Raw genomic sequence first — 21,103 nt, 5'->3', positions numbered from 1 at the left:
AATTTCTACACACACGCACACACACTTGACAGCTGTGGAGATGGGAGGCAGTTAAAATAAGCCTGAAATTAATGGAAACTAAATGTGTTGTTTGGCAGAAGTTGTCAAAGCAGTCAGGCTGAGAGGAAACAGGCAGGTCTCAAAAGAGACAGTTACAACACTGGTAGCTTTTTATTTGAACATCCCTACTAGGTGCCTCCAACTAACTTAAAACCAAAGTTCCTGTTGAAGTTGACGAGGAGGGGACTTCCACCTGTCCTTACTGAACTTTCACATGCATGGAGAGGACAGACCAGTCCTGCCTACTGTTAGCATCTGCAAAGACAAGCGAATCCTCAGAAAACCCTTGAACACTACCGTGACGTGAAAAGGTCCATGCTTTCCTAGAGGGAGGGGTCTATATTTTATACTTTCCTCTCTTGTGAGGCCAGACACCTCTAGGGAGAGAGACTGAGGCAATTGCTGTACACCGAGGAGAACACCTCAGTATGTTCTTTGGCACGTCACACACAGTGCGAGCTCCACTGTGTATGTCAGGAAGACTTCAGGAACAAGCACAGATGGCTCACCCCACTGAGAGCTTGTACAACTAATACCGAAGAACAGAAAACCCAAATAGCACCGAAGTGCTTCAAAGATGCTTTTGGGACAGTGAATTTACAGGAGCTCCTCAGTAGAAGATTGCGACCCTAGTGTGATCTCTTTAACTTTTTTGTTAAAGAGGTGACCCAAAACAAGTCTGATGAACACACTATACGTTTCTTTACCTCAGTTGGCTTCTGCAGTTATCTGAGATAAGGCATGTCTTTGATGGCCAATTAACACTGAGAGAAGTCCCAGTTTCATAACACAGGGCAGTCTAACAAATGATTGACGACTAATATTGACTAACTCAGCCACGTGACCCCAAACCTGCTGTTGAGCTAGCATAGCTACCATAGCTAACAAAGCCCTTCAGTATATAAACTCAGGCTGCAGCAGCCAGAGTCACTCCCTCCTGAACCGTGGAAGGAAATGGAGCTCCTGGGAGCAGCCGCTGTTGTCCTCCTGGTTTGCGTTGCTTGCCTGCTCTCCATCGCAGCATGGAAAGGGAGGTCTGGAAAGGGGAAGATGCCTCCAGGACCAGCTCCCCTTCCCATCCTAGGTAATGTGCTGCAGGTGAAACCAAAGGACTTGGCCAAAACTCTCCAGAAGGTAAGGCTGCTTTCTTCTTCTCCTCTCTTTTTTGCTTCTGTGGGCAGGGAACGTGTGGGACCTGTGCATGGGGACAACCTGTGGCCATAGCTTGATGACTGGCAGTCCCAGAGGAGCAGAAAAGCCATGAGGATCTCAGCTGCTCCCCCTCACTGCTGTTGCCATTGTTGATCAGCGCCTGGTGGCTGGGAACCCTCTCCACACCCACATTTATCATGAGAGGTCCAGACCTTGATGTTGCTGGTCTGTGAAGCTGCACTGCCTGCAGCGGGATGCAGCAGCAGGGCCACTTTTCAGCTCCTCCTCCCTCTCTGCCCCATGGCCATGCTCTGTCTTGCATTTTCACAGCTCAGTGAAGAGTACGGACCAGTGTTCACAGTGCACCTGGGCTCTGACCCAGTGGTGGTGCTGTACGGACATGATGTGGTGAAAGAAGCCTTGATTGATCGCGCGGACGAGTTTGCTGCCAGAGGACACATGCCAATAGGAGACAGGGCCAACAATGGATTAGGTACGTTTGCTGACTGGAGTTCCTTCTGAGGAGCAGGGAAGGGCTGAGGGTGTGTTTGGCAGATTAGGGATGGAATGTACCATGCCTGAGGTGAGACTGTGCAGAGATGGTGGGCTTCAGGTGGTGGAGAAGGGAAGCCAAAGTAGGTTTTACTTGCTGCCTTCCACCACCCAAAGAGGAGGAGGTTGGGTATGTGGTGGAGAAGGCCAAAAGCTGGCAGTTGGACTACAGTTCCTCCTCCACAGCTTGCCTCCAAAACACAGTACTCTATGACATGACCATGTCAGTGCTCTCTGGGGACAGCATTCACTGTCTCTGTGAATCTCTGTTCATCTCCCACCCTGCACACCCAAACCAGGTCCTCCCTCTTCCTTCTTCCTCTGCAGGGATTGTTTTTAGCAACAATGAGGAGTGGTTACAAGTCCGGCGTTTTGCTCTCACCACTCTGCGTAACTTTGGAATGGGGAAGAGGAGCATTGAAGAGAGGATCCATGAGGAAACTGAGCACTTGCTAGAAGAGATCAACAAAACAAAGGGTATGCTCCACTGTTAATATAGCTTACAGTTGCAAAAAAAGGATCGTATCAAGGGATCCCGTGCCTGGAGCTTAGGCTTGAAGTTTGCATGTGTTTTGTCCATGCACCAGCTGCCCTTCATTCACATCAGTAAATAATTTCGTGATCACATACCGTTCTTTTTGGAGGACCCTTCTGTGTCACTCAGAGACTATGCTCTGGTATTTCCCCTAAAAAACAGAGCGCAGGTTACACAGAGCAGCCATAAGTAGCCATAGTTGGGGTTCGGGGGTTTTTTATGCTTTGTAACTTTTCTGAAATCACAGGAGCTCCCTTTGACCCAACCTTCAAGCTGAGCTGTGCTATCTCCAACATCATATGCTCCATCGTCTTTGGGAGACGATATGACTATAAAGACAAGAAGTTCCTGGCCCTGATGAACAACATGAACAACATCTTTGAGATGATGAACTCCCACTGGGGACAGGTACCTTCAATAGCCATTTCACAGTGCCAACATTCTCCCACTGGAGCTGGAGGCTTGTGGCCTTCCTAGACGATTTGCTAATATCAAAGGATGGGGCAATGGTCATGTGAGGGACCTTCCTGTTTCTTTCCAGCTCTACCAGATGTTCTCAAATATCCTGGATTACTTGCCTGGACCACACAACAAAATATTCAAAGAATTTGATGCTCTGAAAGCCTTTGTGTCAGAGGAGGTTAAGACACACCAAGCCTCCCTAGATCCCAGCTCCCCTCAGGATTTCATCGACTGCTTCCTCAGCAAAATGCAGGAGGTAAGGAGACAGCACACAGCTCATCACCAGACACACCTACGATGAGCCCCTTCCCTCTCCTAAGTAACACAGACATCGGGATGATCCCTTCCCAGGCAGCTGGGCTGTGTGGTGGGAAGACCCAATAATAACCCAGATGTTGCCTGTGCCAGAACTTATAGCTCTGGGTCTGCACACTCACCAGCCATCACCTGCAGCTGCTTGGACAGCAAGACCTCCATGTGCTCTCACCGAAACACAGGGACATTTATGGTCTGGTCTTGCAGTTCTTTCACTGGAAAGCAGTTGGTACAGTGAGGGCAACCAGGCAGATATGCCCCAGGTAGCTGCTCATCTTAGTAGAGAAATGCAGCACCTCTAGGAGAAAAGGAAGGCCTGGGATGACACAAGAAAGGGCCACTTTTCTCAGCTCAGCCAGAGAAACAGCCCAGACTTTTCTACCTAGGAGAAAGACAATCCCAATTCCAGTTTCCACTTGAAGAACCTGATAACCAGTGGCTTTGACTTGTTTCTTGCCGGAACTGAGACCACGAGCACCACTGTGAGATATGGGCTTCTGCTGCTTCTCAAATACCCAAAGATACAAGGTACGTCTGTGACCTCTTACTCTCTACCTGTTCCCCTGGGCTGCGTTTCTGAATAACATCACATTCTTCTTCCAGCTTCTGTCCTCTTTCTCTTGTATTATACCCAAATGGCAGCTTAGGGCAACGTCTTTAGGGAGGTTTGGGTTTATTTACCCAATTTATGGTTTGTGCCTCTCATGACAGAGAAAGTTCAAGAAGAGATCGACAGGGTAGTAGGACGATCCCGAAAACCGTGTGTGGCTGACCGGCCCCAGATGCCCTACACAGATGCGGTGGTCCACGAAATCCAGCGCTTCATCTCCCTCATCCCCCTGAGTGTCCCTCGCGCTGTCACCAAAGACCTCCGCTTCAGAGAGTACGTCATTCCCAAGGTTAGTGGGCAAGCTGGATTATTAACCCCATGCCCCCATCAATGGCTGGTCAGGAAGAGGGAAGGAAGTGGACCATGGCAGGAGAATTTTGCCAGGAGAGGGGAAAAGAGCTTCATTTCCACAACCTTGGGTCATTTTGCTTCTTGGGGCTTGCACAAAAGAAGAACATCTACAAGTTCATTATGGTGGAACACTAAGAAAGAGGAAGAATTAGGTGGAATGTCCCAAGATGACCAGAGCAAGGGGAGGATAAATGGTCTGAAAGTGAGAGAGACTCTTCAGGAAGAGCAGCCAACAACTGTCCCTGCTCTAATGTTGAGCAGGGTCTCCCTAAAGCTGCCTCCCCAAGGGCAGGCTCCTCCCAAGGGAAACAAAAGGCACTACTGCACTGTGCTGGGAAGCTCAGCCTGAACTTGCCAGGCAGTCGGATTAAGTGGTCCAACTTGCTTCCCCTTCATATTCTGCTCTTCTCCTTGTGTCACCTCAGGGCACCACAATCTATCCAGTCCTCACTTCTGTCCTCCACGACAGTAAAGAGTTTCCAAACCCACATGAGTTCAACCCTGGACATTTCTTGAACGAGAACGGCACCTTTAGGAAGAGCGAGTTCTTCGTGCCCTTCTCAGCAGGTAAAGCACAGGCTTTCTCTCTCTTCCTCTCTCTGTCAACCTCCTTCTCTGGGGACCACCCAGCCTTTCCCTAGAACACACACTCCCTCTTGCCAGCGTGTGGTTCCACCAGGGCTTCCTTCGGGCTCACTGCTCTCTGGATAACTCCTCCCTGCTGCTCCCTTCCCCAGCTGCATCTCCCATCTGGTTCAGGCCTGGTGGCTTCTCAAAACCTCCTCCTGGCACTTGCCGATGCAGTGATGCGAATGGGACCCACTGACACCTTCTAAAATGCTTCTCACCTTCCTACACAACCACCAAAGTCATCCTTAACCAACCCGTCTTTCTGCGGTAGCTGCACTTTCCCCAGCACCTCTAGGTACCTCTCAGGCTACGTGCAACCACTCACCTACCAAGAGCACCTTCCCTCCCTTTTCTCACCTGTGCTTTAGGTCACCTTACTCTCGCTCATCTTGCCCTCTCTGATGCACCCTCCACGTTCAGGACTTCTCCTGCTCTTGTTCTTCCTTCACACACCCAACCAAACTGCCATGGCTGACGGTCCGTCTTACTCCAACAAACTCTTCTCTTGCAAATGTCCTTAGTAAGCCTGACAGTCATCTCGCTGCTGCAGCTGGATCTGGGAAATAAACCCTCCTAAAATATCTGCTTAATACAAACTCCGATCCACTCAGCAACGCCTGTTGAGCGCTGTTTGCTGTTTTCACTTCCAGGGAAGCGAATATGTCCCGGAGAGGGCCTGGCACGCATGGAGATATTCCTACTCGTGGCCATCATCTTGCAGAACTTTACCTTGAAGCCTGTCGTTGACACCCAGGAACTCAGCATAACCCCAACACTGAGTGGGACAGGCAATATACCTCCTGTCTACCAGCTCTGTGCTATCCCCCGCTGAACAGCACAAGAACCTCTTTCTACAGCATCCTGAGCCTGGCTGCTCCTTTACGTCTCCCTTACTAAAACCCATGACAGAAGCGTTGGCCCACCTTCCCAGGGCCTCCAGGAAGAGAGCCCAAACACAGGCACATGCACAGAGTAGGCACCTTCAAGGCCTCCTGGAACTGCTCCACCACATCACAGGGAAGCCCTGGGTGACACTGCAGCCTCTTGCCCTGATGCTCCTTCCACTCGCCACCCGAGCGCAATGGCTGCATCTAAGTGCTGATTTTCTCACAAACACAGCTCCCATGGCTGCCCACGACCTGCTTCTCCCGCAGCACATGTCCCACCAAGAGCAGCAGGACGGGCAGATGGATAGCACTGCATGTGTGTACATTAATGACCCAATAAAGAAAATTTCATTAATGATGATTTGAGCCATCATTTACTTTGGGTTGGGTCAGCGCCCCATTTACAGCACCTGTGGTCAGTGCCCTGTGGGAAGGGCTGTCCTTCCCGGGGCAAGGGTCCTGCTTTCTTCAGCCACTGGACACAGTGCTGCTGCCTGCAAGGAGCCCCTGGCCAGTCACAGCACAACCACCAGACAGGATGGCTCATGGTGTGGGAAGGAAAGGGGGTCCTGCAGCCTGGGGGCCGTCAGCAGCTCTCTCTGCCTTCCTTGGGGCTGCCAATCCACAAGAATTTCTTTCTGAGTGACTAGTCTTATGGGGTTTCCTCCCTTGAAAATCCCCAGTGTGCCTGCCAGGGTGGTTGGAATATTTGGAATATAGTGATTTTATCCCAATAAGAATGAGAAATCTTGAAAGTATGCCTAGTGCCAGGGCTTTTGTCCAAAGTATGTTGCAACCTGTGAGGCAGAGATAAGAAGTAAGCCCTTGTCCCCAGGAAAAAGGGAACTGCACAGGGAAGGTAATGAACTCTGGCAGCAGAGAGACCTCATGTAGCAAGGCAAACTCCCATGAACTCCGCTTTCACCATGTGGAAGATCCCAGAGCTACATGAACTCCCATGAACTGTCCTGGCAACATCTGAGCTGATGCAGGAGGTCAGGTCAGCAGATAAGTAACTAGCCCAAACTTGTGGGATATTCAGTTTTTCCACAAAAGTGTCAAGTATGGGTCTTTAAGAAGTGAAATGACATTTAAAAAGAACAACTAGCCAATTATTGCACCTGTGCAAGAGAGCAAGGAGGACTTACAAACTCATGGGGAAGCTACAGAAACTTCTGTTGAGGTGTCACAGCTGAAGAGAGACAGGGGGATATGGCCAGACTGAACAAGCTGAGCACTGGCAGTGCCACAGCCTGGAGGGGTCCCACCTGCAGGGAGGAGCGGACGAGACAGGGGACCCAAAATTGACCATCAGGGCTATTCCATCTCATCTGCCCCATGCTCAGTAGCAAAGCTGAGGGATCAAACGGTCAGCTCTCTTTTCTTTAATGGACAACATCCGAAGAGGACCCTGTCTATTCATTCCAATCCATGTGTTCCTCACTCCTGAGGTGGAATACAATTCCCATCCCTCTCTTAGTCCAGTCGGGAACTTCTCCAGTGTCTGCCTGTGACGTCATCCTGGCAGCTTGATACGGTTTTGTATATATTGTATCTATTTCATCATTTCCTTTTTATTTTTACTATTTCATTAAAGTAGCTTAGTTCCTCCTAAACTTGTAAATCTCTTTATCTCTCCTCCTCTTCTCCTGGGAGCGAGAAGCAGGGGGAGAGCTTCTGTCAATGTCATAGGTCAATTTGGCCTGAACCACGACACCTTTCAACCTGCCATTGCCACTGCTGTTGGGACGTCACAGGTACACAGACCCTGGTGTAATCTTGGGCAGGAAGGCTCCGGCTCTTTTGGATGTCCTTGCAACACACCAGACATGCTCTGCGCTCTACCAGAGCAACTCTGGCCCTTCTAGGGGAGCAGTTCCTCATGTCGGAGTCAGACATCAATAAAACTTGTACGTGCCAGCTTCCCGCAGTAGCTTGGGTGGGCTTCTTTGGTCATTGAAAGGACTAGTTGCCAGGTTACACTAAGCTATACCCAGTGCAGCTCTCTCTCAGCTTGGAAAGCCATTGCCCAGAAACCCTCTCAAGTTCTTGATCTCTCTCTTCTCTATATGCTTCTCTCACTCTTTCCTCTAGGAGACCTCACAGAGGTCGGAGTCCCAAGGTCTAGTCCCCTTCTCTTTTGTCTTTTTCTTATCTTTCCCAGCAAGTCCTTTCTTGTCTATTGTGATGTCTGGAGACCTTTCTGCCTTCGCCAGATGGATATTTTATACTTTCCTCTCTTGTGAGGCCAGACACCTCTAGGGAGAGAGACTGAGGCAATTGCTGTACACCGAGGAGAACACCTCAGTATGTTCTTTGGCACGTCACACACAGTGCGAGCTCCACTGTGTACGTCAGGAAGACTTCAGGAACAAGCACAGATGGCTCACCCCACTGAGAGCTTGTACAACTAATACCGAAGAACAGAAAACCCAAATAGCACCGAAGTGCTTCGAAGATGCTTTTGGGACAGTAAATTTACAGGAGCTCCTCAGTAGAAGATTGCGACCCTAGTGTGATCTCTTTAACAATAAATTTTAGGTGACCCAAAACAAGTCTGATGAACACACTATACGTTTCTTTACCTCAGTTGGCTTCTGCAGTTATCTGAGATAAGGCATGTCTTTGATGGCCAATTAACACTGAGAGAAGTCCCAGTTTCATAACACAGGGCAGTCTAACAAATGATTGACGACTAATATTGACTAACTCAGCCACGTGACCCCAAACCTGCTGTTGAGCTAGCATAGCTACCATAGCTAACAAAGCCCTTCAGTATATAAACTCAGGCTGCGGCAGCCAGAGTCACTCCCTCCTGAACCGTGGAAGGAAATGGAGCTCCTGGGAGCAGCCACTGTTGTCCTCCTGGTTTGCGTTGCTTGCCTGCTCTCCATCGCAGCATGGAAAGGGAGGTCTGGAAAGGGGAAGATGCCTCCAGGACCAGCTCCCCTTCCCATCCTAGGTAATGTGCTGCAGGTGAAACCAAAGGACTTGGCCAAAACTCTCCAGAAGGTAAGGCTGCTTTCTTCTTCTCCTCTCTTTTTTGCTTCTGTGGGCAGGGAACGTGTGGGACCTGTGCATGGGGACAACCTGTGGCCATAGCTTGATGACTGGCAGTCCCAGAGGAGCAGAAAAGCCATGAGGATCTCAGCTGCTCCCCCTCACTGCTGTTGCCATTGTTGATCAGCGCCTGGTGGCTGGGAACCCTCTCCACACCCACATTTATCATGAGAGGTCCAGACCTTGATGTTGCTGGTCTGTGAAGCTGCACTGCCTGCAGCGGGATGCAGCAGCAGGGCCACTTTTCAGCTCCTCCTCCCTCTCTGCCCCATGGCCATGCTCTGTCTTGCATTTTCACAGCTCAGTGAAGAGTACGGACCAGTGTTCACAGTGCACCTGGGCTCTGACCCAGTGGTGGTGCTGTACGGACATGATGTGGTGAAAGAAGCCTTGATTGATCGCGCGGACGAGTTTGCTGCCAGAGGACACATGCCATTAGGAGACAGGGCCAACAATGGATTAGGTACGTTTGCTGACTGGGGTTCCTTCTGAGGAGCAGGGAAGGGCTGAGGGTGTGTTTGGCAGATTAGGGATGGAATGTACCATGCCTGAGGTGAGACTGCTTTAAGTGAGAGGATCTGACCTGGAGAAGGGAAGCCAGAATAGGTATGTTGTAATTGCTGCCTTCCACCACTCAAAGCAGGAAGCATGGAAGGAGTCAGATTGATCTCAGTGATAGGCAGTGATGGGCAAGCGGCAACAGCCACCAGCTGCAGCAAGTGATATCACGTGCAGATATGAGTGATAAATTGTTCACATGGAGGTTGGGTATGTGGTGGAGAAGGCCAAAAGCTGGCAGTTGGACTACAGTTCCTCCTCCACAGCTTGCCTCCAAAACACAGTACTCTATGACATGACCATGTCAGTGCTCTCTGGGGACAGCATTCACTGTCTGTTCATCTCCCACCCTGCACACCAAAACCAGGTCCTCCCTCTTCCTTCTTCCTCTGCAGGGATTATTTTTAGCAACAATGAGGAGTGGTTACAAGTCCGGCGTTTTGCTCTCACCACTCTGCGTAACTTTGGAATGGGGAAGAGGAGCATTGAAGAGAGGATCCATGAGGAAACTGAGCACTTGCTAGAAGAGATCAACAAAACAAAGGGTATGCTCCACTGTTAATATAGCTTACAGTTGCAAAAAAAGGATCGTATCAAGGGATCCCATGCCTGGAGCTTAGGCTTGAAGTTTGCATGTGTTTTGTCCATGCACCAGCTGCCCTTCATTCACAACAGTAAATAATTTCGTGATCACATACCGTTCTTTTTGGAGGACACTTCTGTGTCACTCAGAGACTATGCTCTGGTATTTCCCCTAAAAACCAGAGCGCAGGTTACACAGAGCAGCCATAAGTAGCCATAGTTGGGGTTCGGGGGTTTTTTATGCTTTGTAACTTTTCTGAAATCACAGGAGCTCCCTTTGACCCAACCTTCAAGCTGAGCTGTGCTATCTCCAACATCATATGCTCCATCGTCTTTGGGAGACGATATGACTATAAAGACAAGAAGTTCCTGGCCCTGATGAACAACATGAACAACATCTTTGAGATGATGAACTCCCACTGGGGACAGGTACCTTCAATAGCCATTTCACAGTGCCAACATTCTCCCACTGGAGCTGGAGGCTTGTGGCCTTCCTAGACGATTTGCTAATATCAAAGGATGGGGCAATGGTCATGCGAGGGACCTTCCTGTTTCTTTCCTTATAGCTCTACCAGATGTTCTCAAATATCCTGGATTACTTGCCTGGACCACACAACAAAATATTCAAAGAAATTGATGCTCTGAAAGCCTTTGTGTCAGAGGAGGTTAAGACACACCAAGCCTCCCTAGATCCCAGCTCCCCTCAGGATTTCATCGACTGCTTCCTCAGCAAAATGCAGGAGGTAAGGAGACAGCACACAGCTCATCACCAGACACACCTACGATGAGCCCCTTCCCTCTCCTAAGTAACACAGACATCGGGATGATCCCTTCCCAGGCAGCTGGGCTGTGTGGTGGGAAGACCCAATAATAACCCAGATGTTGCCTGTGCCAGAACTTATAGCTCTGGGTCTGCACACTCACCAGCCATCACCTGCAGCTGCTTGGACAGCAAGACCTCCATGTGCTCTCACTGAAACACAGGGACATTTATGGTCTGGTCTTGCAGTTCTTTCACTGGAAAGCAGTCAGCACAGTGAGAGCAACCAGGCAGCTACATACAATTCAGTGCACAGCTTGAAAGGTGTCCTGGGGGTTGAGCTTAATGCACAAAGATGGTATTGCAATGTCCCAGGTAGCTGCTGCACCTTAGCAGAGAAATGCAGCACCTCTAGGAGAAAAGGAAGGCCTGGGATGACACAAGAAAGGGCCACTTTTCTCAGCTCAGCCAGAGAAACAGACCAGACTTTTCTACCTAGGAGAAAGACAATCCCAATTCCAGTTTCCACATGAAGAACCTGATAACCAGCACCTTCGACTTGTTCATTGCCGGAACTGAGACCACGAGCACCACTGTGAGATATGGGCTTCTGCTGCTTCTCAAATACCCAAAGATACAAGGTACATCTGTGACCTCTTACTCTCTACCTGTTCCCCTGGGCTGCGTATATGTCCTCCTTCCAACTTTTCTTCTCTTGTGCTCTCATATTATACCCAAAAGGGCAAAATCCTTGCACCATCATTCCCCAGGGTGGCCATTAGAGGTCCCTCAGCTTCACTAGCATCTTTATAAGCTGCACTCCCCTTATGGCCAAGGACTTGTCTGTGTTCACACCTTTATCTCCCAGGACTCCTAGTTAGCCAAGTCCCTAGAAGGATGTTCTTTCCATGGGCCACAGTGGAGCTGTGTTCTAGTCAACACCAAAACCAACATCAATGCTCTTGTCAGCTGTGATGTGTGATTTGTGGGCAGCTTAGGGCAACGTCTTTAGGGAGGTTTGGGTTTATTTACCCAATTTATGGTTTGTGCCTCTCATGACAGAGAAAGTTCAAGAAGAGATCGACAGGGTAGTAGGACGATCCCGAAAACCTTGTGTGGCTGACCGGCCCCAGATGCCCTACACAGATGCGGTGGTCCACGAAATCCAGCGCTTCATCTCCCTCATCCCCCTGAGTGTCCCTCGCGCTGTCACCAAAGACCTCCGCTTCAGAGAGTACGTCATTCCCAAGGTTAGTGGGCAAGCTGGATTATTAACCCCATGCCCCCATCAATGGCTGGTCAGGAAGAGGGAAGGAAGTGGATCATGGCAGGAGAATTTTGCCAGGAGAGGGGAAAAGAGCTTCATTTCCACAACCTTGGGTCATTTTGCTTTTTGGGGCTTGCACAAAAGAAGAACATCTACAAGTTCATTATGGTGGAACACTAAGAAAGAGGAAGAATTAGGTGGAATGTCCCAAGATGACCAGAGCAAGGGGAGGATAAATGGTCTGAAAGTGAGAGAGACTCTTCAGGAAGAGCAGCCAACAACTGTCCCTGCTCTAATGTTGAGCAGGGTCTCCCTAAAGCTGCCTCCCCAAGGGCAGGCTCCTCCCAAGGGAAACAAAAGGCACTACTGCACTGTGCTGGGAAGCTCAGCCTGAACTTGCCAGGCAGTCGGATTAAGTGGTCCAACTTGCTTCCCCTTCATATTCTGCTCTTCTCCTTGTGTCACCTCAGGGCACCACAATCTATCCAGTCCTCACTTCTGTCCTCCACGACAGTAAAGAGTTTCCAAACCCACATGAGTTCAACCCTGGACATTTCTTGAACGAGAACGGCACCTTTAGGAAGAGCGAGTTCTTTGTGCCCTTCTCAGCAGGTAAAGCACAGGCTTTCTCTCTCTTCCTCTCTCTGTCAACCTCCTTCTCTGGGGACCACCCAGCCTTTCCCTAGAACACACACTCCCTCTTGCCAGCGTGTGGTTCCACCAGGGCTTCCTTCGGGCTCACTGCTCTCTGGATAACTCCTCCCTGCTGCTCCCTTCCCCAGCTGCATCTCCCATCTGGTTCAGGCCTGGTGGCTTCTCAAAACCTCCTCCTGGCACTTGCCGATGCAGTGATGCGAATGGGACCCACTGACACCTTCTAAAATGCTTCTCACCTTCCTACACAACCACCAAAGTCATCCTTAACCAACCCGTCTTTCTGCGGTAGTTGCACTTTCCCCAGCACCTCTAGGTACCTCTCAGGCTACGTGCAACCACTCACCTACCAAGAGCACCTTCCCTCCCTTTTCTCACCTGTGCTTTAGGTCACCTTACTCTCGCTCATCTTGCCCTCTCTGATGCACCCTCCACGTTCAGGACTTCTCCTGCTCTTGTTCTTCCTTCACACACCCAACCAAACTGCCATGGCTGACGGTCCGTCTTACTCCAACAAACTCTTCTCTTGCAAATGTCCTTAGTAAGCCTGACAGTCATCTCGCTGCTGCAGCTGGATCTGGGAAATAAACCCTCATAAAATATCTGCTTAATACAAACTCCGATCCACTCAGCAACGCCTGTTGAGCGCTGTTTGCTGTTTTCACTTCCAGGGAAGCGAATATGTCCCGGAGAGGGCCTGGCACGCATGGAGATATTCCTACTCGTGGCCATCATCTTGCAGAACTTTACCTTGAAGCCTGTCGTTGACACCCAGGAACTCAGCATAACCCCAACACTGAGTGGGACAGGCAATGTACCTCCTGTCTACCAGCTCTGTGCTATCCCCCGCTGAACAGCACAAGAACCTCTTTCTACAGCATCCTGAGCCTGGCTGCTCCTTTACGTCTCCCTTACTAAAACCCATGACAGAAGCGTTGGCCCACCTTCCCAGGGCCTCCAGGAAGAGAGCCCAAACACAGGCACATGCACAGAGTAGGCACCTTCAAGGCCTCCTGGAACTGCTCCACCACATCACAGGGAAGCCCTGGGTGACACTGCAGCCTCTTGCCCTGATGCTCCTTCCACTCGCCACCCAAGCGCAATGGCTGCATCTAAGTGCTGATTTTCTCACAAACACAGCTCCCATGGCTGCCCACGACCTGCTTCTCCCGCAGCACATGTCCCACCAAGAGTAGCAGGACGGGCAGATGGATAGCACTGCATGTGTGTACATTAATGACCCAATAAAGAAAATTTCATTAATGATGATTTGAGCCATCATTTTCTTTGGGTTGGGTCAGTGCCCCATCTGCTGCTCCACTGCAGAGTACATCTGCAGCACTTGTGGTCAGTGCCCTGTGGGAAGGGCTGTCCTTCCCGGGGCAAGGGTCCTGCTTTCTTCAGCCACTGGACACAGTGCTGCTGCCTGCAAGGAGCCCCTGGCCAGTCACAGCACAACCACCAGACAGGATGGCTCATGGTGTGGGAGGGAAAGGGGGTCCTGCAGCCTGGGGGCCATCAGCAGCTCTTTCTGCCATTCTTAGGGCTTCTAATCCCCATGAATTGCATTCTCCTTCCAGCTTTCTTGGGTTTATCACTTCAGCTTACTTCTGGTCTGGACTCCTTCTGCTTAATGAAAAGAAGAGCGCGTCCCCTTCTTTTCAGGCTGTTGCCAGAAGCTCAGGCACCTGAGTGATGGGGACTCCAAACAACTCTGTGGCTCTCTTTTCTACCAGCAGTATCACTGCAAGGATTTAGATCTTATTTATTATAAGGAATGAACTTAAATTTAGGAGGAGAGCAAAACCATCTCTCCCAGAGAACTTGGGTACTCCAAGGGAACTTCATTGTGCTTCCCCATCTCCGAGGCATCATTGCAAACAAGTTCTTTGCCCATTCAAAGTCTCTTTGTCCTCTCCTCCATAGAATTTCATGGATGCACAAAGAGAAAACTCTCTTGTTCATAAACTGCAACCATGTGACCCCTGGTGTCCGGGAAAAGGATCGCGTCTGTTATTTCTGGTCCCAGCCACTATTTGGTGCTTTTCTTTCAGTGATAGGGTGAATGGTTTTCATAAATGGAGTCCATCACAGGTGGCTCTCTCCTGGGCTTATTTGGCCTCACAGGCTTTGCTTGTGTTTGGATGTTCGGTTTGCGGTGTTTGTCTTGATCTTCATTTACATAGGTATTTGTTGCCCCTTCCATCATGGTCATATAAAAGTCCTGGAGGCAAAATATAATATCTGTGATGGTAGTCACAAGGTACTCAGAGACCTTGTGAGTACTGCAGAGGATACAAGAATTTCCACTGCTCTTTGGAAATGTTTGGCAGTATTTTGAGGAAAATATCATATTTGCTTACATTGCAGGTCCATCCCTCCTTCTCCCTCCATTTTTGCCCCTGCAGAATGCAGCTTTCATGCCTGTGTACCCTAAAGCAAGGGCAAACCATTGCTGGCCTCTCATCTAGGAGTGCGTCAAACGGACAGATGTGCAACCACAAACCTCTGATTTGATTGCTAATTAATAAAACTACTTTCACCAAGTCAAGTCTATTTTGCCCGTGATGGTAACTGGTGAATGATCCTTATCTCAACCCATGAGTCTTTCGTTACACTTTCTCTCCCCTGTCCAGTGAGCAGGGGGAGTGACAAAGCAGCTTTGGTGGCCACCTGGTGTCCAGCCAGGGTCAACCCACCACAGCTCTCTATTAGTCCAGGGCTACCCTTGAAGCCAGCCCTGCATTTAGTAACCAACTCAGCAGCGTCTGTGCTATGTTGACAATCAGTTAAGAGGTGACTTACATCTGGAGATCCGGGAGGGGACGATTCATATTCATGTTCTTCCCGCCCATTGGAATGTTGATGGGTCTGAAGCAATAAACAGAACAGTGACAAACAACATCCAGCCACACACAATTGCATAAGAAGCACAGGGCAGCGAGAAAATGTGTTACTAACCAGCTCCAGAACTCAGGACATACTCAGGGGGTAAATAACCACACAGGGGATAATATTGGGGATAATACCCAACATATTCTAAGCTGGATGCCAAAATGCTCTTTCAGTTAGAACAATCACAGGGTGCACTTGATGCCTGCCCATCCTCGCAGAGGGGAAATCTCAGTGCCTGAGTGTTCCCCTTATTAGAACATCCAAATTCTGTCTGGTGTTTTAGCACAGGGGAAAACCCTCGCTTTCACATTTACTTCCAGAAAAAAAACAAACATAATGTTAACCAACAACAACTACAGAGAAATCAAGGCACCCAGGAGGTGGGAGGTATTTACCTGATTCCAGATGTAGTTACCTGATTCCAGATGTAGTTACCTGATTCCAGATGTAGTTCTTCCACTGGAGGACACAGACCACCGCCAAGACGACTGCAAGGGCCAAGGCCAGAATGCTGGGTATCCCTGCAGCCACTCCAACCACCCAGGGCTCATACTGACTTACAAAGAAAGACAGTCAGGTCAAATGCACGCGGTGTGATCCTTAAACACTGGGCATAGTACTTGAGCGAGTGGCTACCATACAACAGCAAGAAAAGACAATGCTGAGGAATAAAACTGCAGCCCTGGATCAAAACAGTGGCATCCAGCCAGCTGGGATGGAAAAGGGAAGCAGAGATTTGATTTCAGAGGGAAGACATTCCACATAATCAATTGCATCAATTAACAAAACAAACTCTTACCGCAGAAGAACAATCTGCCCGGACAGTTGTCCTTTCAGATGTTTGTGTGAAAGTCTAGGAATAAGATGGTTATAGAACATGTACCAAAAAAAATGTTTTATGAAAAGCAAACAAGGAAAGAGGCTAAGTGAGCAGTCGCAAGACCCAAACCAAAACCCTTTGGCTTTTTCTAGGCATTGCAATGTATCTTAAGTGAGTGTCAGGACATCTCAAAGGACCCCTCTGGTAACTGCTGTGATGGCTAATGGCCTGCCCCCCTCGTCACATCCTCTCTCACTGGGAGAGAAGAGAAATGAAATCCCTTTGGTGAAAGGAGCAGGAAGAAAGCTCAGCTGCACTAAGGGCTTAGCAAAGTCACCTCTACCCGGATCTGCTCATTTCTAAACAAACAGGAAAACAGGCACAAATGCAGGACTCTGGGGACTTTAAGCATCTCACCTGCCTTTACTGCTACAATATAACGTCAGCAGCATTAGGACAGTCTGTCAGAAGTTCCGCATCAATGCTCACCCATAAAAGCAGCAAGTTCTCTTCCAGAATCCCATCCCCCAGCTCCTACAGATAACACGATGGCGAGCAGTCAGTTCATCTTCATCCTATGCAGTGTACTTACTGAATTGACAGCTGAGCTGTAAAACGGTGAGAAAGACGTTGTTTCCGCCTGCAGAGAAATAAAAAAAAATGATGAAGGGAAACAGAACTGAGTATTAGCATCTGGGAGATGCCCCTGGTCAGGCATGGGAGTGGGAAGGGGAGCTTCTGAAGTGACTGGAAACGATGGCATGAGAATATATTCATTTGAGCTGAACAGGGAAGTCATGCTCGTTACTCCAGAGAAAACAAAACCCGTGTCATGCTATTCGAGAAAGTGATATGAGGAAACATGAACTGTTTTGCCCAAATTGTTTATACCATACAGGGCCTTAGAGTGGTCATGGCCTTATCATTTAATTCATTTACCCTGACAGCTCCCCAGTGAGAAAGAGTAAGGCTGTTTAACCCCACCGTGTCTTAGGAGATGAAGTACAGTGATGGCTTGTCAAACAGCAAGGACCTGCCCCTGCAGCCTTCCAGCCCCAAACTAATGACATGTGCCTGCTCCTGTTGATTTGAGGACAGCTGAAAATGATAGAAAATGATAGAAAATGATTAATTCCTTCCTGACTAAATTGTTTCCACGCATAGGAAGGGAAGTATTCAGAACAGTCCCTGCTAGATGTGTTGTCCGTCTGTCAGCTGGGATATAGAGACTCTGCCATCCTGGAGGAACACAGAAAGAGGCTTGGAGACAGCTAAAAGCTGCTCTTAACCTCCTTTGCTGGTGCAGCTCTACTGCTTGAAGCAATACTGAGTCCATCACATGGTGAGCTCCAGCCAGTCCCAGAAACATCTAAGAATTAAATAAACTGCAGTGAAAGAGCGAAACCGCTGAGGTTTCCCTTGGAACTGAAGCTCCAGTGTTCTGGAAAGGCTGGAAGAGCTTCGCTTTGCATCCACAAAAAGCCAGTGGAGAGGCAGCTGGCTAAAAATTGTCCTTTTTCTGACTGCGGGGAAGTTCTGCCGCCATGCACTGAGGAAGGCCTGATTACTTCAGAACAAGGAGGTCAACGCAGTGAAAATTTGCCAATAAAAGTCTGGATACTGCAGGTTATGGAGAAGAAAGGCTCAAAATGCAAGCAAGCTATGAGAGACTTGGCTCAGCCCAAGTCCTGCAGTCTAGGAGCGGGGCACATCACTGTGCGTCGAGGACCGTAATTCACAGAAAAGTCAGAGGGGAGGAACTTACTGAAAGATCCAGAATTCATCCTCCCATTACAGACACCATCCAGAGGCTTGTTGAGAAGCGTGGCCTTTATAAGCAAGCTGGGGGCACTGTACTGGGAGTGTAATCTTTGAACAGCTCAGCTTATGGGACCACAGATGTTGGGAAATGCCTCTGAGCTTGCAGACAAGGCTGTCAACGACTCACCGAGTGAAAAGGATCTCTTTCAAATTCCTTAGAGGTGCACCCAGGGTATTGCTGCAGCCAGGCTGCCAGCTGGGCATGAAATACAGCAGAGACAGTTCTCACCCAAATTTTCCAATTTGTGCCTTCCTTGAACTTACTGAAACACGCCTTTGTGAACAGCTGACCTGTTAATGTTTGAGCTTGGATTTTCATATCTGCCTCTTCTCTGAAGCTTGTATTTTATTTCCTTCTTCTTGGTTAAGGACAGTGCACTTAATGGACTTCATTATTATTTCTAGGATTGTGCATGCAGGTTAAGTGAAAGTTTGAACAGAAGGAGCCACATAAATAAGGCATTTACATATGGTCACCTTTCTGTGCTCAAGTTATTTGTGAAACTGTATTTGTGTGTGCAACTGACCATTTACAAATGTAAGTCGCCGGCTAGGAACAGGTCTATTATTCACATTAACCTGACTGGTAGCCCTTAATCTGAGTAGAAATGTTTTTCCTATTCAATCACAGTTCCAGCCAGCATTAAATACTTAGCTTCTTAAGGTGGGACACTAGCAGACAGACTGTATAAGTAAGCCCTTATTTAAAGAACAAGCCTGGTTCTGCACTTAAATCTCTAACAGGTGACTTGCAGGGCAGTGGGCATTTGTGTTCTCCTCTGACTGCCTTTAATTACAAAATGCAGGATTTGGAATATCCTAAGACCATGGTATTTGGAAACTGCAGAGCCTACCCTGCTAGCAAGCAAATACAGAAAGCCATAGCAAGACAATGAGAAATAGGCTGTTTCTCTCAGCTGTACAATGGCTTAAAGACACTGTCTCAAGTCACTTGCAAAAATGGATCAGTGTGCAAATTTGTATGCTAGCCGTGTCACGAGAGACGAGGATGTCCTTTCCATGAAAATGACTATTGACTTAAATTTATTTACTTCAAAAAAAGAAAGAAGAGGACATTAAAACACCTGACCATTGCTCTGAAATTTCTAAACGTAAAGTGAATGCAATTCAATATTGTGCTATCTTTCTGCATCTGCATTGCCCCTGCTTTTGCTCATAGGTCTCCCTGACTACTCCAGAGTAACGTTTATAGGGCTCTGAGTGCCAGTGAGTCAGGTAGGTTTCCCAGCAGCATTAACTACAGCATCTACTGTCTGCCAGGAGCACATCTTGGGTGAGAAAAAGCCTTATACTGCAGCTGAGGTAAAAAATGAACGTTGCAACCTTTCCCTCTCCCTTTTTGCCACTCAATAACTTGTAGCATCCTGCAGACCTGGAAACAGGAGGGACCACAAGGAGACAAGGCCTCTTCCCCAACCAAAATCAGCATCACTGGGCCCCAGGGGCTCAGTACAGAGAGCCTGTCGCTGAAGGCAGCAGAGGGGAGATGGATGAATGCAGTTAACACACGCGTCCAGCGATCAGATGGTCTGGATTTGCTTGTCAGATTTACCACTGGTGCTTCCACCTCTCATCATCAACTCTCCAACACACAGATAACACTCCCTTTCCCCCAGCTGTTCTTGCACTGGCTCAAACCATGGTTGCTCATGGGCAGGAACCATCTCCTCTTCTGTGCCTATAGAGCTCCAGGGGCAATATCTGGCCAGCTCTTGGATGGAGCCGGCACAGGCTACGTGCCATTCACTGGGAAGGGCTGTGGAAGAGAGAAAAAGGGAGATTCCAAGGGGACCAATATAGGGAAGTGAAAGAAGAACAACAGAGGTTAGAGAGACCAAAGACACTAATCTATTATTTCTGTTTGTATACTGTTAACAACTAACTTGGTTCTGCACTCCCCAAGCTCTGCTGTCAATCCAAGATCCTTTGAGTGGCGTGTTTTCAGTGAATGTTCATGGAATTTATTCATTATTACATTTCAGAGGAGAACGTTGTTTAGCCTCAGAGCCAGCTAGCTGCTGGGAGGAAGGAGCTTTCACTCTCAGCCACCCCCACCTGGCCATTCCTAAACAGACAGCATGTGTTTCAGCAGGTCCCATCTCCCAGGACAGGAAACCTCCTCAAGAAGGACCCACTGCATGATCCAGGGCACAAGCCCCCTCTTTGCTCCAACTGCCCTAAGACCAGGCAATACCTCCAGGACAGAAAAGCTGGGGCAGATGCTAAAATCCAAGCAAGTGTCTGAAACTGTTGGTTTTGCCATAAGGAAATGCAGAGCTAGCAAAGGGGCCAGCTTGATTCATCTGGTCGGGGCAGAGAACGGGAGGGTTAAATGCTCTGGGGGAGCTTTTCATCCAACAGTTTAGCGGTCCCCGTGGCCTCACCTCTCCTGCACTCTGACCTCCCCCTGCTACTTCCTTCCCAACAAGACCCAACCGACTGGACCGGACATCTCCCAACTCACCATTTCGCTCTTCTCCCCTAGAATTCCCTGCAGGCGTTAACAGCAGGCTGCCCGATGCCAGGGCTGGAGCTCCTCTTAGGATGGGTTTCTCTTCCTGCTAAGAACCGATCTGTGGACCTGCAAAGAGGAAGAGAGGGTGGCATTTCTCTTGGGCTGACTCAGACAAGCTGGCTGGGTTCCAGCACACCTGATAGAGCCAGGTCCCTGCCAGGGGCAAGGTCTAGCAGGCGCCTGGGAAGCTGGGATTCGGGGTTCTGGGCACTCCGCCTCTTCTCTGCCTGCCCCACAGCACAGCAAACCGCTCCTGGCTGCGAGAAGCGTGTTTAATACCTACCACAAATCAGCCTGAGGGCAATCCTGCTTTTGCTTTCTAAGGCTCGCACCTCCTCTGCCAGAGGACCTTCACTGGAAAGGCCAGGACAAAGCAGAGGATTTCTGCTGGCTCGATGCCGAGACCGACGAGCCTCTCCGGTCTGAAACATCCTTCTTTGAAGCGTGCTGTACCACTGGGTACTCGTGTGTGTAAAAGATGAAGAACCTCCTGGCAGACAATGGACGGTCCCTCCAGCTTCTCACATGCAGTGACTGGACGGTCCTTGGGTGCTCCCTGGAAAATGAAGTCCTGTTTCTGAAAATAAGCAGAGAAA

At 49.1% G+C, this 21,103-nt stretch overlaps 2 protein-coding genes across 4 annotated transcripts; both read left to right on the top strand.

Moving 5' to 3' along the window:
• Positions 1 to 1,014: 1,014 nt before the first annotated feature.
• On the top strand, positions 1,015 to 5,499 carry LOC141469137 (cytochrome P450 2C19-like). Of its 2 annotated transcripts, XM_074154483.1 has the most exons (9): positions 1,015 to 1,194; positions 1,543 to 1,705; positions 2,092 to 2,241; positions 2,547 to 2,707; positions 2,841 to 3,017; positions 3,463 to 3,604; positions 3,788 to 3,975; positions 4,463 to 4,604; positions 5,318 to 5,499. In XM_074154483.1, the coding sequence occupies exons 1-9, from the start codon at positions 1,015 to 1,017 to the stop codon at positions 5,497 to 5,499; spliced, it is 1,485 nt and encodes a 494-aa protein (XP_074010584.1). The 2 variants fall into 2 exon arrangements, with proteins under 2 accessions (XP_074010584.1, XP_074010585.1); XM_074154484.1 differs by lacking the exon at positions 2,841 to 3,017.
• A 2,887-nt stretch (positions 5,500 to 8,386) lies between these two features.
• LOC141469132 (cytochrome P450 2C19-like) lies at positions 8,387 to 13,702 on the top strand. 2 transcript variants are annotated; one of them, XM_074154474.1, is made up of 9 exons: positions 8,387 to 8,566; positions 8,915 to 9,077; positions 9,568 to 9,717; positions 10,023 to 10,183; positions 10,321 to 10,497; positions 11,014 to 11,155; positions 11,577 to 11,764; positions 12,252 to 12,393; positions 13,107 to 13,702. In XM_074154474.1, exons 1-9 carry the CDS (start codon positions 8,387 to 8,389, stop codon positions 13,286 to 13,288), a joined length of 1,485 nt encoding a protein of 494 aa, XP_074010575.1. In that variant the 3' UTR covers positions 13,289 to 13,702. The 2 variants fall into 2 exon arrangements, with proteins under 2 accessions (XP_074010575.1, XP_074010576.1); XM_074154475.1 differs by lacking the exon at positions 10,321 to 10,497 and having other exon boundaries at positions 13,107 to 13,695.
• Positions 13,703 to 21,103: the final 7,401 nt, after the last annotated feature.

Source organism: Numenius arquata, chromosome 10 (genome assembly GCF_964106895.1).
Source record: "Numenius arquata chromosome 10, bNumArq3.hap1.1, whole genome shotgun sequence".
NCBI classification, from domain to species: Eukaryota; Metazoa; Chordata; class Aves; order Charadriiformes; family Scolopacidae; genus Numenius; species Numenius arquata.
This window is presented reverse-complemented; position numbering and strand designations above follow the sequence as displayed.

Excerpts from the sequence above, each read along its gene's own strand:
- LOC141469137 (XM_074154483.1), top strand. The coding sequence starts at position 1,015 with ATGGAGCTCCTGGGAGCAGCCGCTGTTGTCCTCCTGGTTTGCGTTGCT. Across the intron at positions 1,706-2,091 it reads CAGGGCCAACAATGGATTAG|GGATTGTTTTTAGCAACAAT; the intron begins GTACGTTTGCTG and ends CTTCCTCTGCAG. Across the intron at positions 3,605-3,787 it reads CAAATACCCAAAGATACAAG|AGAAAGTTCAAGAAGAGATC; the intron begins GTACGTCTGTGA and ends CTCTCATGACAG.
- LOC141469132 (XM_074154474.1), top strand. The coding sequence starts at position 8,387 with ATGGAGCTCCTGGGAGCAGCCACTGTTGTCCTCCTGGTTTGCGTTGCT. Across the intron at positions 9,718-10,022 it reads AGAGATCAACAAAACAAAGG|GAGCTCCCTTTGACCCAACC; the intron begins GTATGCTCCACT and ends CTGAAATCACAG. Across the intron at positions 10,498-11,013 it reads TCCTCAGCAAAATGCAGGAG|GAGAAAGACAATCCCAATTC; the intron begins GTAAGGAGACAG and ends TTTTCTACCTAG.